The 13,828-nt window shown below is 39.8% G+C and overlaps 1 protein-coding gene across 5 annotated transcripts in view; it reads right to left on the bottom strand.

The window, feature by feature from the left end:
• Positions 1-13,828, bottom strand: part of KLF12 (KLF transcription factor 12) — a 448,910-nt gene that overhangs the window by 75,588 nt on the left and 359,494 nt on the right. For all 5 annotated transcript variants that reach the window (XM_022577047.3, XM_022577039.3, XM_089899449.1 and 2 more), the window contains one exon: positions 4,485-4,547. In XM_022577047.3, coding sequence (XP_022432755.1) covers positions 4,485-4,547 — 63 coding nt within the window. The remainder of the gene's footprint in view (positions 1-4,484; positions 4,548-13,828) is intronic.

Raw genomic sequence — 13,828 nt, 5'->3', positions numbered from 1 at the left:
GTTGATAACTACTGCATTTGGACATGCAGAACATGGGTTAGCTCTACCTCAGCTTTCTGAAAGGTTTCCAATATCAACAACTTGAGTACCTTCCTCTGTTAAGGCAAAAAGTTTAAGCAAGAAGGAATGTCCTTATTTTTATGACAAAAATCCATACTGGTTATACCCTTCAAAAAGTCTCAATGAAGCCATGTCTAACATTTGCAACTATATGCATATAAATATTTAAGTTCATTGTAGCACAGCGTATCAAACAATAAAACATCAAAGCGTGCAAAGGCTCTTCCTGCCCTCCCCAAAATTGGAGACACAGAATTTTTTCACTTCCAAATGTGAAATGTGATTCACACCCAGAACGTGTCACAATTTGCATGGATAGGCTACTAAAACTGGAGCTTCTTTTGTAGACAGCTACGTAACATCTCAGGCATGTTGGTAAGAAAGGAATCATGACTGAGGCTGGTGGTGGCAGCAGCCGGTTGGTTAGAGAAAATTAATCCTATTTTACTAATGGCAATTCCTATTCACAATGCCTAATTTTCTCCATTATCGTATAAATAGTCCACAGTGTCTATTACGTGACACATACCTCTGTCACATAATAGCCCTACATGGATGCTTTGGGTGCACAGTACAACCATGACTACACCATCATCAAACAACCATATACACCCAAGTCTTTGAAAACTTTGGGGCTGGAGCAGGCTGGAAGGAGAAATAAAGAGAAGAACGAAAGAAAAGCTATAAATGAGCATATACTACGTGTATGTTTTTGGAATCCTCCCACTGATCCTGGCAAGCTTGGAGCCTTAGATCAACTTCGACGTTCAGTTCAGAGATATTCCCCACCAAGCCCCTCCCTGTCCTGGTTCAACCTACACACCAAACACAGGTTCCAGATTTCTAGAATAGCTTTAGGAATAAAAGAGCTGAAAGACGACTTGGAAACAGCCACTCTCTGTGGGTTTGGTATCAGAATACAAGAGCTTCTAGCAAAAAGATCTGTGAAGAAGAAAAGCCTATCTGTACATTCAACTCTCTAATAAGACTTGCCCCATTTGCCCCCCCATGGAGCAAAGTATATTTTTTCCCTGTCATTATCATATGTAAGGAAAAATACCAAATGCTCTTGAAAAGGTTCACATTGGACAAAGGAAGGTGTAAAAGAGGAGAGCTGTGACACGTGACATAGAGAATGAAGTTCATGTGCTGAACCTCAAAGGCTTCATCAATCCTCCAATCAACAAATATTACTAGAGCGGGATGGCCGTCAGGGGAGAGCCATTCTGATAGAGTTTATGCCTGGTCTGGATTGCTACCTCTGATTAACTGAATATTAAATGAGCTGTCCAGTGATCTTGTGTTCTCTACTGGGGTGCTAATAGATCTTGCAAGAGGTTCTTACTGCCATTTCTTAATCCTAAAAGTTAGCAGACCTGGCTCTATCCTAACAGCTGTCATTGGACCCTTTACAGTCTGGTGCTTTCAGCTCCTTCCTGGTTATGTATATTTTTTTAACCACATTTTCTTTCCATTCCAGCAGGTTTGTTTGTCTTGAACAGACATTCTTTTCCACACCTTTCTTCAGCTCCAAAGGAAATGCTGCCACAGGAATGAGGCCAGTGGATGGATGCTGCCTCTTGTACTGACATTGTGCAAAGAAAAACACTACTTACAATTTTAAGCCATCTTTACTCAATAATAAACAGTGGTTTTGATAGTTCAACCACAGCTGTTGACATTTACAACCAATTGTCATGCATTTCCTAGGCATAACTTACAAGTTCAAGCTTTTTCATCTTTTACTGAGGTTTAATGCTTTATGTGATGAACAATATTTTTTAACTGACTGCACCACTTGCTGGCTTCACAGAATCACCCAACATCACTCACATATAATGTCTGCGGATCTAACTCAAGCCGGAACCAAGTTAGTGCTGAACTTGCCATCTAATTCTATAAACTATCCCAAACTTCTATTTTGTGGAGAGCAACTATCACTTTCATATCCATGGCTAGCATGAGTATTTAAAACTTCTGGATTTTCAGAGTCAATATTTCACAAAGAAATAGCGAGAGTTTATCACTTAAGTAGACGTAGATGCTGGGTGATTCACTGGGCTTCTTCCTAGCTGGGTGATTTATTTCCATACACCAGCCTCATAGTATTTACATAAGAAAAAATTCAAGGTAGCATATGCAATAGGATTTTTAACTAAACACATGACCAAATAATTTAGAAATGTCTCCAGGTCTTTGTATATGTATTTCAATCAATAAAGGAAGCGCTGTGTCAACCCTCTGCTTTTCCTTTTAATTCTGGGTCTTTACTCAAAAACCTTCTTCTTGGGGATGGGTTTTCTGACAATCCTCTTCCTTCCCCTGTACTTTTCCCCTTCCCAACTGCTCACTCCCAAACTAGTCTTAAACAGAGCTGATAACATTCTCCTCTGAACATTATACTATGAATGTATCTCTTAGAGCATTATCCACATTTTATTAAATATTATTTATATGATGTCATATTGTATATTATATATGTGAGGCATCACACACACCCCTCTCCTACAAGACAGTGAGCCCCATAAAGACAGAAAGCATATTTTATTTATCCTTGTAATCTAGTGCCTGAGAGTGTATATAAATGTTGCTGAATAAATAAATGTTGAATTTTCTCAAGCCTAGTAGTAAAGATCCCGTTTGTTTTTCATGGATTATTTCTCTGGAGATAAAAGTGGTTTAAACTTACTAACCAAATACTGTGCTATGAATTATGTAGGAACAAGTTACTGTTATTCTAATACTTCAGAAAGGAAAAGTGAAGGAAAGAAAATGTGTTATGTACTCGGTGTTCCACATTTAGCCACTGAGAAATAAGGTGTAGAAACTGGATTTCATGCCTGACAACGTGGTACTCTACCCATTAGCTTATGTCACTCACTTGAACAGCTCCTATTCTCTATTTGTAATAAAGTTTCTTTAGCACGATATGCTTTGGACTAAGAAGGAATATCAGTTCCATGAAGTCAAAAAAGGGCCTGATTTCTCCCTTTCCTTTTATGTAATGATAATCAGCATTATTATCCTCTCAGCTTTCCAGGTTTGACAGGGAACGGTAATGCTTTAGTGACTGTGAGAAACCATGAGGGATGCCCCAGCTTTTAGGGAGTGTGTAAGCAAATGGCTGTTTCCTCTGTACTCCATTTCCCGCTCTGTGAAAAAGAAGAGCGTAATATTTAACATCACCGAGCTACTGTGAGGGTTAATTAGATTTAATGGGGGAAGGGAGGCAAGCTGGTTAGGCACCATTCAAATTCAAAGACTCATTATTTTGTGTCTAAAAATAATCCTGATTTAGGAGTAAAATTAATTTGGAAGCTCAATCTTTCGTAATCATCTTCCCATACCTAAAATTTTAAAAAAATGCCATAGTTTTTAATCAAAATCCCATTCTAAGCGCAATTCAATGAAGTAAAAGAATGGAGACCTGTGAATGTCCATTCACCCTTGAAGTAAGACAGTACACAGATCAGTTCTTTCTTTTTCTTTTCCCTACTTCTCTCCCTCCCTTCCTTTGCTCCTTCCTTCCTTTTTATGAAGATACACTATGTGTGGAAAGGTTAATTTTGGAGAATGGAGTAACGTAAACAAATATAGATTTTAAATCTACATTGACTTTTGTTCGTTTGTTTCATACGAAACATTTGTGAAACACTTTAAATTCCCTCTTTAAGCAATCAGTAATCAATGTTCTGTGGTTGAAATAACTCTTCAGGTCATATCTGCTAAGTTCCATCTCTATTTTTGTTCAAGAACTAGTCAGTCCACCAAGAGGGGTGGGATACGGAGGGTGGGAGGGAGACGCAAGAGGGAGGAGATATATGTATATGTATAGCTGATTCACTTTGTTATAAAGCAGAAACTAACACACCACTGTAAAGCAATTATACTCCAATAATGATGTTTTAAAAAAAAGAACTAGTCAGTGAAAGGAGATCTTTCTATTCCCCAAATTAAAGAACAAGTCCCTCGATATTTAAGGCTAAGGTCATAAAAAGGGCATCTAAACAGTAATCATCATAATTAATTTAATAGATTAATTTACTATGAAAATCTTCATGAGAAGTAGAAGCTGGTACCTGAGAAAAATCCGAGTTGTTGTCTAAATCTTACTAAAAAAGTGAGTGTCTTCTAAAAATGGAAAACATTCTTTAAAAATGTAACAGTTGATAATCCTTGGAAATATGCCATATCTGTTAGGAAAAAAATGTTGCACTCAGTTTTTGGTGAGTGAAGACGATTTGGCTGGAAAGGAACTCTATTCGTGTTTGTTTAGAATTTTCCAAAGGAAAGGGAAATAATGTAGTTCAGTCAGTAGAAATGTATTCTCTACAGAGAAAGCAGGAATAATTCTCTTTTAACACAGTCCTATTAAAAATTCCCATAAGACTTATAAATTCTCATCACATAGACTCTATACTCACCAAGCAAACTTCTGATTATTCATTCGATTTCCCCGGACCCTTGATACTGGGGACGGATGTACCCTGTAAGAGATGAGAGTAATCCAGTCATTGAAAAAGCATTTTCCTGATTATAAATGAACAAACAAAAAGTGATCTGGCTTATAAATGATCTCTTTTAGATTTGCTGAATATAAAATGACCCAGAACTTGAGCACCTCTTAGTAAATGGATGCAGTTAAGTTCCTATGCCTACAGACCAGCAGTCAGTCTCTCTCTTTCCTTCTGCACCACTTTTAACATACAAAGTGTTTGTCACAATGTTCACTGTGAAGACCCCCCCAAAGGTAGGACCAGTTTTAGTAAGTTGATTCATTCATTCAGTCCAACAAAAAGTTACTGCTGCCTACCTAATCCTTGCCAGGTTTAGGAGTGCATAAAGGTAATGTAGGGTCTGGTGCTGGCCCTCAGTGAGCCCTTTCTGCTACCTGTTTCCATAAGAAGGACACGAAGAGACAGTCTAAGTATACACTCCCTCAGTCAACTTCCAGATTTAAAGCCCTGAAAAGCAAGATAATGAAGGGGATCAGTATACGCCACCCCAAAATACGCTACTGAGGCATAAGGATTAGTTTCATTTGAAGGCAACCACAAACACAAACAGGAGGAGGAACTCTCTACCTTCCCTTTATATGCCTAAAAGCAGGGCATACATTTCCCTTTTGTAAAGGAAATTTTCATTTTTAAAGGCGTTCCCTGCCCCCCCCCCCACCCCACCGCCCCATACCAGGAAGCAGAGTACAATGTACAACTCTTATCACCAGAAATGGTATTGAGATGAGCCGGCATAAACAACCCTTATTTACCATTAGTTTCCCCCATACATTTCCTAGTCACCTTCCTAAAATTTAGCCCCCCCTAAACGTCCAGACCCCCTTTTCTTTTGACAAGGCACTTCTCTACAATTTCTTACCCTTTGTTAAAATGGTATATAAGCTTCAAATTTTAACTACCCCTTTGAGTTACTCACCACTGAGTATTCCTGCATGCATGTATGCATGCACGTTTTATGTGTAAATAAACTTTGGATTGTTTTTCCTCTTGCTAATCTATCTTTTGTCAGTTTAATTTGCAGGCCCCCAGACCCTAAACAAGGAGAGGGTGGAGGAAAAAAAATTTTTTTCCTCCCCTACAATAACTTCATCCAAATGTCCAGGCACAGAATCTGTGGGAATGGAGGAGAAAGGAAAGGTGAATAGTTATTTCTAGGAGGAAGGTCTTCTAGATGTGATACTCTCCAGCCGGGCTTTAAAGAAAACAGTCATTTCAAACCTTTAGCTAAATTATGGGGAAAAGATAGTAAAGACTATATTGTTTTACAAGCTTCCGGGGTTGGAGTCATCCACTGGAAATAGTTGAAATTTCTAGGAACTGCTAATATCTTCCAATCAGGAGCTATAGCTGCTGAAACTCCATGAACCTCCACCTCTCTGTGGGTCACTTACTGGCAGCACAATTTGCTCTGCTTCCTGTCCTTGTGGACACCTTCCCGCTTCCTAGTAAAGTGCCCATCTTTCTTTACTAGGTACCTGTGAGATCTAGGCAGTCGTTAAGCTTGTGTTATCTTTACTCTTTATGTCTCAGACATTATTCTATTTACAAGACAAGAAACAAAATGGGGATTTTAAATTGGTCTTAAAGTCCACTTAGAACCAAGAGCCCCAAGGTTGATTAGAATCCCAGTTCTCCATAGTTGTTCAGCGAGTGAGAATCATTTCAAGACGGACAGTACAGGGCTTCCCTGGTGGCGCAGTGGTTGAGAGTCCGCCTGCCGATGCAGGGGACACGGGTTCGTGCCCCGGTCCGGGAAGATCCCACCTGCCGCGGAGCGGCTGGGCCCGTGAGCCATGGCCGCTGAGGCCGTGCGTCCGGAGCCTGTGCTCCGCAACGGGAGAGGCCACAACAGTGAGAGGCCCGCGTATTGCAAAAAAAACCCCCCAAAACAAAAAAAAAACCGGACAGTACAGTTCTAGCCCCTCAGAAGGGCCAAATGCAGTCTTTCCGTAAACCCAGAGCCAGGCTGCACTTTGCACTCAGAAGGCTTTTATTTCTTCCAACATCCCTTATTAACATTCTTTTCCTCACAGCACTTCTCAATGGATTCTGCAGCTGAGCCGCTCAGCACAGATTTTCTGCTGTGTATGGGGGAGGGGTTGTTGATGATGCAGAAAGATGGAGAGAGGCCAGACAGCCCCTCTGGTGAACTGTCTCTTTCAAGCACGGCCCACTTCCTGCTGTTTTGCAGCTACAAGGATCACCTGTTGGTCTTGGCATCCGGCCACAGGGGGGCCTATCGGAAATGACAGACTCAGCTAGAAATGAAAGCCAGCTCATATTCCAGTGCCCCAATTTGGGGAGAGAGAGAACAAACACCCAATAAAAATGCATAAGAATTATACACAAGGTAGCAAGTCTCATTCTTTTTGCTTTCTTTTTTCTTTCAGTCTGTCTGTTTGAAACACAGTCATCAAAATGGAATTGTGAGCCCCAAACTGTCTCTCCAGTTAAAGTTCCCTGACCTAAGGGAAAATGCAGGAAATCCTCGTGAACCTTGCCTGCATACCCCCTGGGGTGTCAGAATCCTACTGCCTAAATAAAATGTGCAGGAGTAATAGCCCACATACTCACAGTTCTTTAATTCACTCCGCATCCTTTAAATGTTTACAGCATGTTGCTTCCACCTTAACCCTATTTCTAGTCATCATGATAATTCCACCAGGTGAAGTTTGATGATATAGAAGTACCGATGCTTCTCACTGCATACATACATCAGTGGGAAAAAATGGGTCTGTTTAACGTATAATTACAATATTCTCTAAGTAATTGTATCTTTTAGCAAAACTTCATTGATCCATAGATCAAATATTGTAAGTTGATAATTTCTTAACTGTTTACCAGTCTTCAAAGAATTCCTGATTGTGTATGTAAGACCAAATAATTATAAGGTTTCTTGAAATGGTAAAACAAGAAAGGTTTTTTCCCTTCCCAAAGCGAGTAAATTGATAACCTGGAGCTTACTTTAATCTGATAAAGTAGACCGTAAAGGTTTGCATTTCAGCTACTCCCCAATTTCATTTCTGCAAAAGAATATGCAGTGTTTCTGTGAGCTCTGTCTTTAAATTGTGGCACTTTTTGCCTTCGTCTACCTTCTTTCCACATATAGCAGCTAGGCAGGTAGCAAAGTCAAAACCCCAGTAGGAGAAACCACCATCTAATCTGCATGTCATGCATTATTCATGACCTCCTGATTCCTGCACCTGCATCTAGGCAGGAAGCTTGCAGGGAATGTTCATTATTCTTCTCTTAGCCTCACACAGGCTTGATTACTGCTAAGGCACTTTGTTCTGTAAGTAAGGGTTTCAGGCCTTAGTACTAACCGCTGGATATGGAAAGAAAAAAAAAAAATCACCAGGCTGAAGAAAAGGGCAATCTTGGTTGTTGTATAACATGTATTCAATCCTACAATGTGCTCTTCGGAGACTGACAGTTTAGGTCAGATGGAAATGCTTGCATTTGGTAATTTACATTACACAGAAAAAAGGAAGCTATAACATTAAGGTCATGTACACCAACTGTTCTATTTATATACACTTACTCATCTGAGGCAGACAGCATGTTTATAATTTTACCCAACACAAGGCTTAATTTAGCTTTTTTGCTTAGCACGTGAGAACTTTTTAGATACCTTCATACAAAAATGATTCTTCCTTCTTTCGGTATAAGCACTAAAGGACCCGACCCTCAAATCTTGTATTTTAATGACTAACATTTATGGTTAATCAAGAGAATATGACCGGTCTCTTCTTTTTCAATGTTTTCCTGAACCTACCCGAATGGCTGGTGGCCGGCGGTGGGATGTGAAATCTCCATCCCCAACGCAAATTATTGATCACGGATGAACTGCTGGGAAGGGCACCCATCCTACCTTTTTACTATCCCCACCGCAGAAAAGCTGTGACAATTTAAATCCAATCTTATAGCCCCCAGTGGAATCAGGATGAAGTGGTAAAGAGTACAAACTGTGTAGCTGCCTGGGATTGAATTCCGGCTCCACCATTTACCAACAGTGTCATCTCAGGGCAAGTTACTTAACCTGTCTGCCCTTCTGTTTTCTCATTTCTGCACAAATGGAGGCAACGATAGTGGCCACCTCCTAGGTCTGTGAGATTTCAATGAGTTCATAGTTTTAAAGTGTTTGGAACAGTGCTCGGCACACAGGAAGCAGTTAATACATGTTAGCTATTATTAGCAGTGCCGACTGGATCGGAAAGCATGGGAAGATGGAACTGGAATATCCAGTTAATTCCAGGGGGTTGAGATAAATGTGCTCTACAGAGCCTGCAGTCTCGCCTACTGTGCTTATATGACTTCACTGAAGGCGAGGAAATAGCAAAGAGAAATAAACACCCATAGAGTAACATGAACCAAATATTCTGGTTTCTAAGGTATGACTTCCTCTCTGGCACCTCATTTTGTCTTCTTTATTAGGAGACCTATCTTCCGTTTACTAAATTGGATAGTATTTCAGCTGTATCCCATGCAAGTCAGTAACCATAGGAGTAAAGTCATCCCCATTACTAAGCCTTTACTAGGTGCCAGACACCATGCTTAGCTCTTTAGCTACATTACCATATTTTCTCCTCATATCATTAGTATCCACATTTTACCTTTGAGAAAAATAGGTTTAGAAGAGTTAGATAAGTTGCCAGAGTTGCACGGAGAAAAGCAAACTCAGAACTCGGACACAGGTATGTCTGACCTGTCTTCCTGCAGATTATCAACCAATACTTATAAACTCATGTATATTCCCTCCCCACTACCCCAGAGGATGCAATAAAGTGAATTAGCACCAGGGGCCTTAACAAGACTTAGCATTTATTTGAGCCCAACCGAACATTCTATAGTATAAATAGATGCAAAGTGAATGTACTGGTTTTCCTGGCCTAAAATTGGCACCGGGCTAAATATTAAGCCTTCGGGGACTCACCAGAAATAGAGTCACAGTCATATACTTTGTTCTCCGTTTAATTCTTCATGAAAATTCCGCATTATTTGTGTTACCATTTCAACACATAATGTGTAACACATGTAAGTTTTTGATGGTAAAATGAATCTACCTCCTCACTTCCCATTTTTTCTAGAACCCAAACCAATCCAGTTTGGGACCACACGTGTCTGATGAAACCATCGATGTCACGGTCATCAATGGTCTCCATGTTTTCAAATCTACTGGTTAAGTCTCAGTCCATATCTTCTCAAATTCTCCACAGTGACTCACAGAACTGATCACTCCATTCCTGAAATCTCTACTCGGCATCAGTGACATTTTTCCAGCCTTCTTACTCTTTTTTTTTCCCTTTGCCTAAGTCTCTTCCTCTCATTCTTTTGAGCTCTAAATATTGGTATGGCCTGGGGATCATTTTCCCATGACCTTTCTCTGCCCTGTTTCAGCTCACTCCCTGGATAAAGGAGTCTCCAAAATAGCTCCCCTCATCCCCTTGATGATTTCGTCCCATCCACAGGCCTTAGATACCATCCATATAACAAGGACTCCCAGATTTCTATCTCCAGCCCTAGCCCCATATCAACACCAGACTTAGGGTTTTCAGCCCCGACCAACCTTTCCCTTAAAAAATAAAAGGTGTTCCTTTTCTTATCTTCCCAGGCTTAAAACTGGCAGCATCATTCACCCAGTTGCAACCCTGAAATAATATTTGAGCCGTTTCATGTTCTCATGCCCCATATGTTAGAGAGGCTGCTTAAGTGAGAAAAATCAGAATAAGTTATTATTTCAAAGCCCAATAAAATATTTATTGTAACAAATTACTCATCTAGTAAGATTAGAGATTTTCGTTACAAGATCATAAGAAATTATTATATATACATATTTCCTATTCTTAAATCCACTTTTTTCTGTTATGTAATAAAATGAGTAGCCCGTACTCTCATCCATAAATTGATCCAATTATTTAACAAAATACACACTTTAACAACTCAGTTTACTCCATTTGGGGAAGCAAAGATTAATCTCTAAATAACTCCACGATTATTCTTAAGAATCAGAATTTTCCTATGTAGAATCACATGAAAGATAATTTTAAAGTAATTCTTGGTATTGCTGCCTTCTTACACACAGTTGTACTGAATACAAGTTCTCATGATTATTCAGGTTGGTTTGGATGTTTTTATCATAATACACACACACACACACACACACACACACACACACTACACCTGACCAAATAAAAATATAAGCATGACACTTATTTAAACTAAGTGGGCCCTTTTTATTCTCAGTTTTCATCAAGTCACTGATTAGATGACCATTAGGGATGCCATATATTTTCTAAGAGTTCTTTTTCCCTCCCATTATTTAATTCTCTCTATGCAGAGCCATTGATATTATTTTCAGAAGAGTAGGCTGAATTTAAACATCATACAGAATTAATGTGATCATTTCTTCACAGTTCACTTTAACAGTATAAATTTTGTTAAAAATATAGTGCTTTGAAAGGAAAAACATGTATTTCTGCTACACATCAACACAATGAGAAATTCTAAAACGGGAACATTTGGTTGGTATAATTACATCACATTAATTAATACCAGGTTCATCTCCCAGCACCCCCACTTGCTCTCTCTGTGGCAGTGACACTGAAGATTCTCCTTCTTCCCTTGTCCCCTGGTTAGGGAATGCTCAACTCTAAGAAGCTGTCCCAAACCTCTAGGTCTAGGCCAACTTGCTCCAAGGTCTCACAGCCCGGGATACTTAGCACACATTAACTAAAGACTACAGTTGTTTGTATGTTTAGTTTATTTTGTCTGCCTCTCCAAGTAGATGATATGCTCTAAGGGGACAAGGGAGCTTTTCTCTTTTCACTCACTGTCATTAACTCCTTTACCTGCCACAGAGTGGGCACCCAATAAATAACTGTTGGAGCATTAGGCCTATTTCCCTACTAGACCAGAACTTCTAGGATGGGTGGCAATGGCTTTGTCTAAGTCACCACTGCATCCTCAGAGCTTAGCAAAATGCATAATACAGAGTAGGCATATAATAAATACTTGTTAAGCAATAAGATGCAGAAAAAGGATAAAATATTTTAGATTTACAAATCTGAGCTATTTTACTGAGCACCTCCAGAGCACCTAGAGCTTCAATAATTGATCAATATTAACTAAATCCAACACATTTTCCTTAACAGCTACTACCCATGAAGTCTTGCACTGTGGGCTAGGACAGGATCTCTGCCCTCAGGCAGCTTGCAGTCTAGGTTAAATAAAGAGGGAGCAACTACCATAAAATAGGGTAGGAAAATTAAAAGGGATTTCAAGTTTTATTGGAGGGAAGAAGAGGTTAGAATTAATTCAAACTGTAAAGTAACAGAGAAGGTTTTGAGGAGAAGACCTTTAAGCTGGGCATGAAGGAAAAGTAAAAATTTCATCATCAGAAGTGAATGGCGGTAGGAAGATACTCCAGGAAGAGAAGCGTGAATTGAAGGTGTGAGGTGAATAAAAAGATATGCCTGGAAGGGAGAGTTTCTTAGAAAAATTGGGGAAAGATGAGCTAGAATGTCAAGGCAGGCGTAGAACACAGATCAATAAATGAATGTCTGAAAAGGAATCAGTAATTGGGACAGTCAGTTGTGGGACAATATCAATCTTTCCTCTACTGGACAAAGCAATGTATATACTTCATGTATATATATATATATATATTAACATCTTTATTGGGGTATAATTACTTCATGTATATTTTTAATTTAAGCAACATTTATTGCATACTTAGTATTTACTCATGAATTCAAATATTACTTGAGCATCTATTATGCCAGACACTTCTAGGCTCTTAAGCATGGTGAACTGTGTTAGGGGAGAGGATGTTACATCTATCAAAACGTGATTCCTGACATCGGGAAGCGTACAGCACGGCATGAGTTTAGACAAATGATTGGCCATCAGGGTGCAGTGTGATAGCTGGCCATGGGAGCAGATAAAAAGGTCATCAGAATAAAGCTTTGGAGCAGACAAAGGCTTCTCCTTGGATTATAAATACGGTAAGTTTTAAAGGAAAAGTTTTCAGCTATGGAAGAGGAAAGGGGCATCCAAAGATATGAAGAAGCATGGAAGGGTAGAAATAGCCATAGCAAAACTACAAATTGTTCAGGGTGCCAAGGGCTGGCAGGTCTGGAGAGGCAGGAGATTATGTAATAACAGGGAACCCTGGAGATTCCCACATATGGATGGGAAGTTGGAGTTTCATGACTCAGTTTAGGCTCATGTGATCTCACGACCAAGATTAAGAGACTTGATCGTCTCTACCCTTCCCTCAATGCCAGAAAAGCCCCAAATAATCTGTTTCTCCCTCAGTATCACCTTGGGCAGTAAATGGCACCAACCACAATAGCGTGAAAGAACGCAGCAGCCCAGGAATCATCTTTGACTGAACCTCTCTCCCCACATCCAACCCATTTTCAGGCCCGTCTGCTACATCCTACCCACTTTTCATTTCCACAGCCATCAACCCATTTTAACCCACTCTTCTCTCCTACCAGCACTATTCCCTAAACCTCCTCCCCCAATCCATTCTTTACACTAGCACCATAGTGATCTTTTTAAGAGGCAAACCTGTTTTTTCCTCGCTCTGTTAGCCCTTTAGTGTCTTTTCATTGCTCTTCAAATAGACCCAGATCTCAACACAGCCTAAATGCCCACGATCGGGCCCCTGCCTACCTCTCTAGCTTCACTTTCCAGCAATATCTGTGCTTTCTGTGATCCCATCACCCTGGTCTCCTTTCAGTTTTGGTGCCTTTGCTTATGTTCTTCCTTTTCTATAGAAGCCCCAACAGGCCCTCCGCCCCTTCACCTGGTTAACTCTTACTCATCCTCAGCTCTCAGCTCAAAGATGCCTCTCTCAGCTCAAAGGTGCCTCTCAGGGCACCTTCCCTGACTCAGCAACCTACATCATGTCCATACTACAGACTCATTATTCTCTGCATTTATCCTTCTCATCAGGCTTGTGGTTATTTATATACAGATGCAGTCATTCAATGAGAAGCAGAAACGATTTTCTCCTTAGCTCTCCACTCTATGCCCCGTATTGGACCCTACATCTGATACAATTATATATTGCTCTTTAAAGAGAAGGGGATGATGAGAATTAGTAATAGTAGCCTTTTTATTTTCCCTGAGATTTGTTCTTGCAATAATCCGGAAAGATAAATAAGTAAATGTACATAATAATTTTATACACAGATTTAATATGCATTTATTTTTATATTTAATATGTATTTACATGCTAAAAT

This window comes from Delphinapterus leucas, chromosome 18 (genome assembly GCF_059928025.1).
Source record: "Delphinapterus leucas isolate spDelLeu-1000000601 "Yukka" chromosome 18, BTC_Dleu_Yukka2, whole genome shotgun sequence".
NCBI lineage: Eukaryota > Metazoa > Chordata > Mammalia > Artiodactyla > Monodontidae > Delphinapterus > Delphinapterus leucas.
Note: the sequence above shows the minus strand (reverse complement) of the source record. Positions and strands in the feature narration are given on the sequence as shown.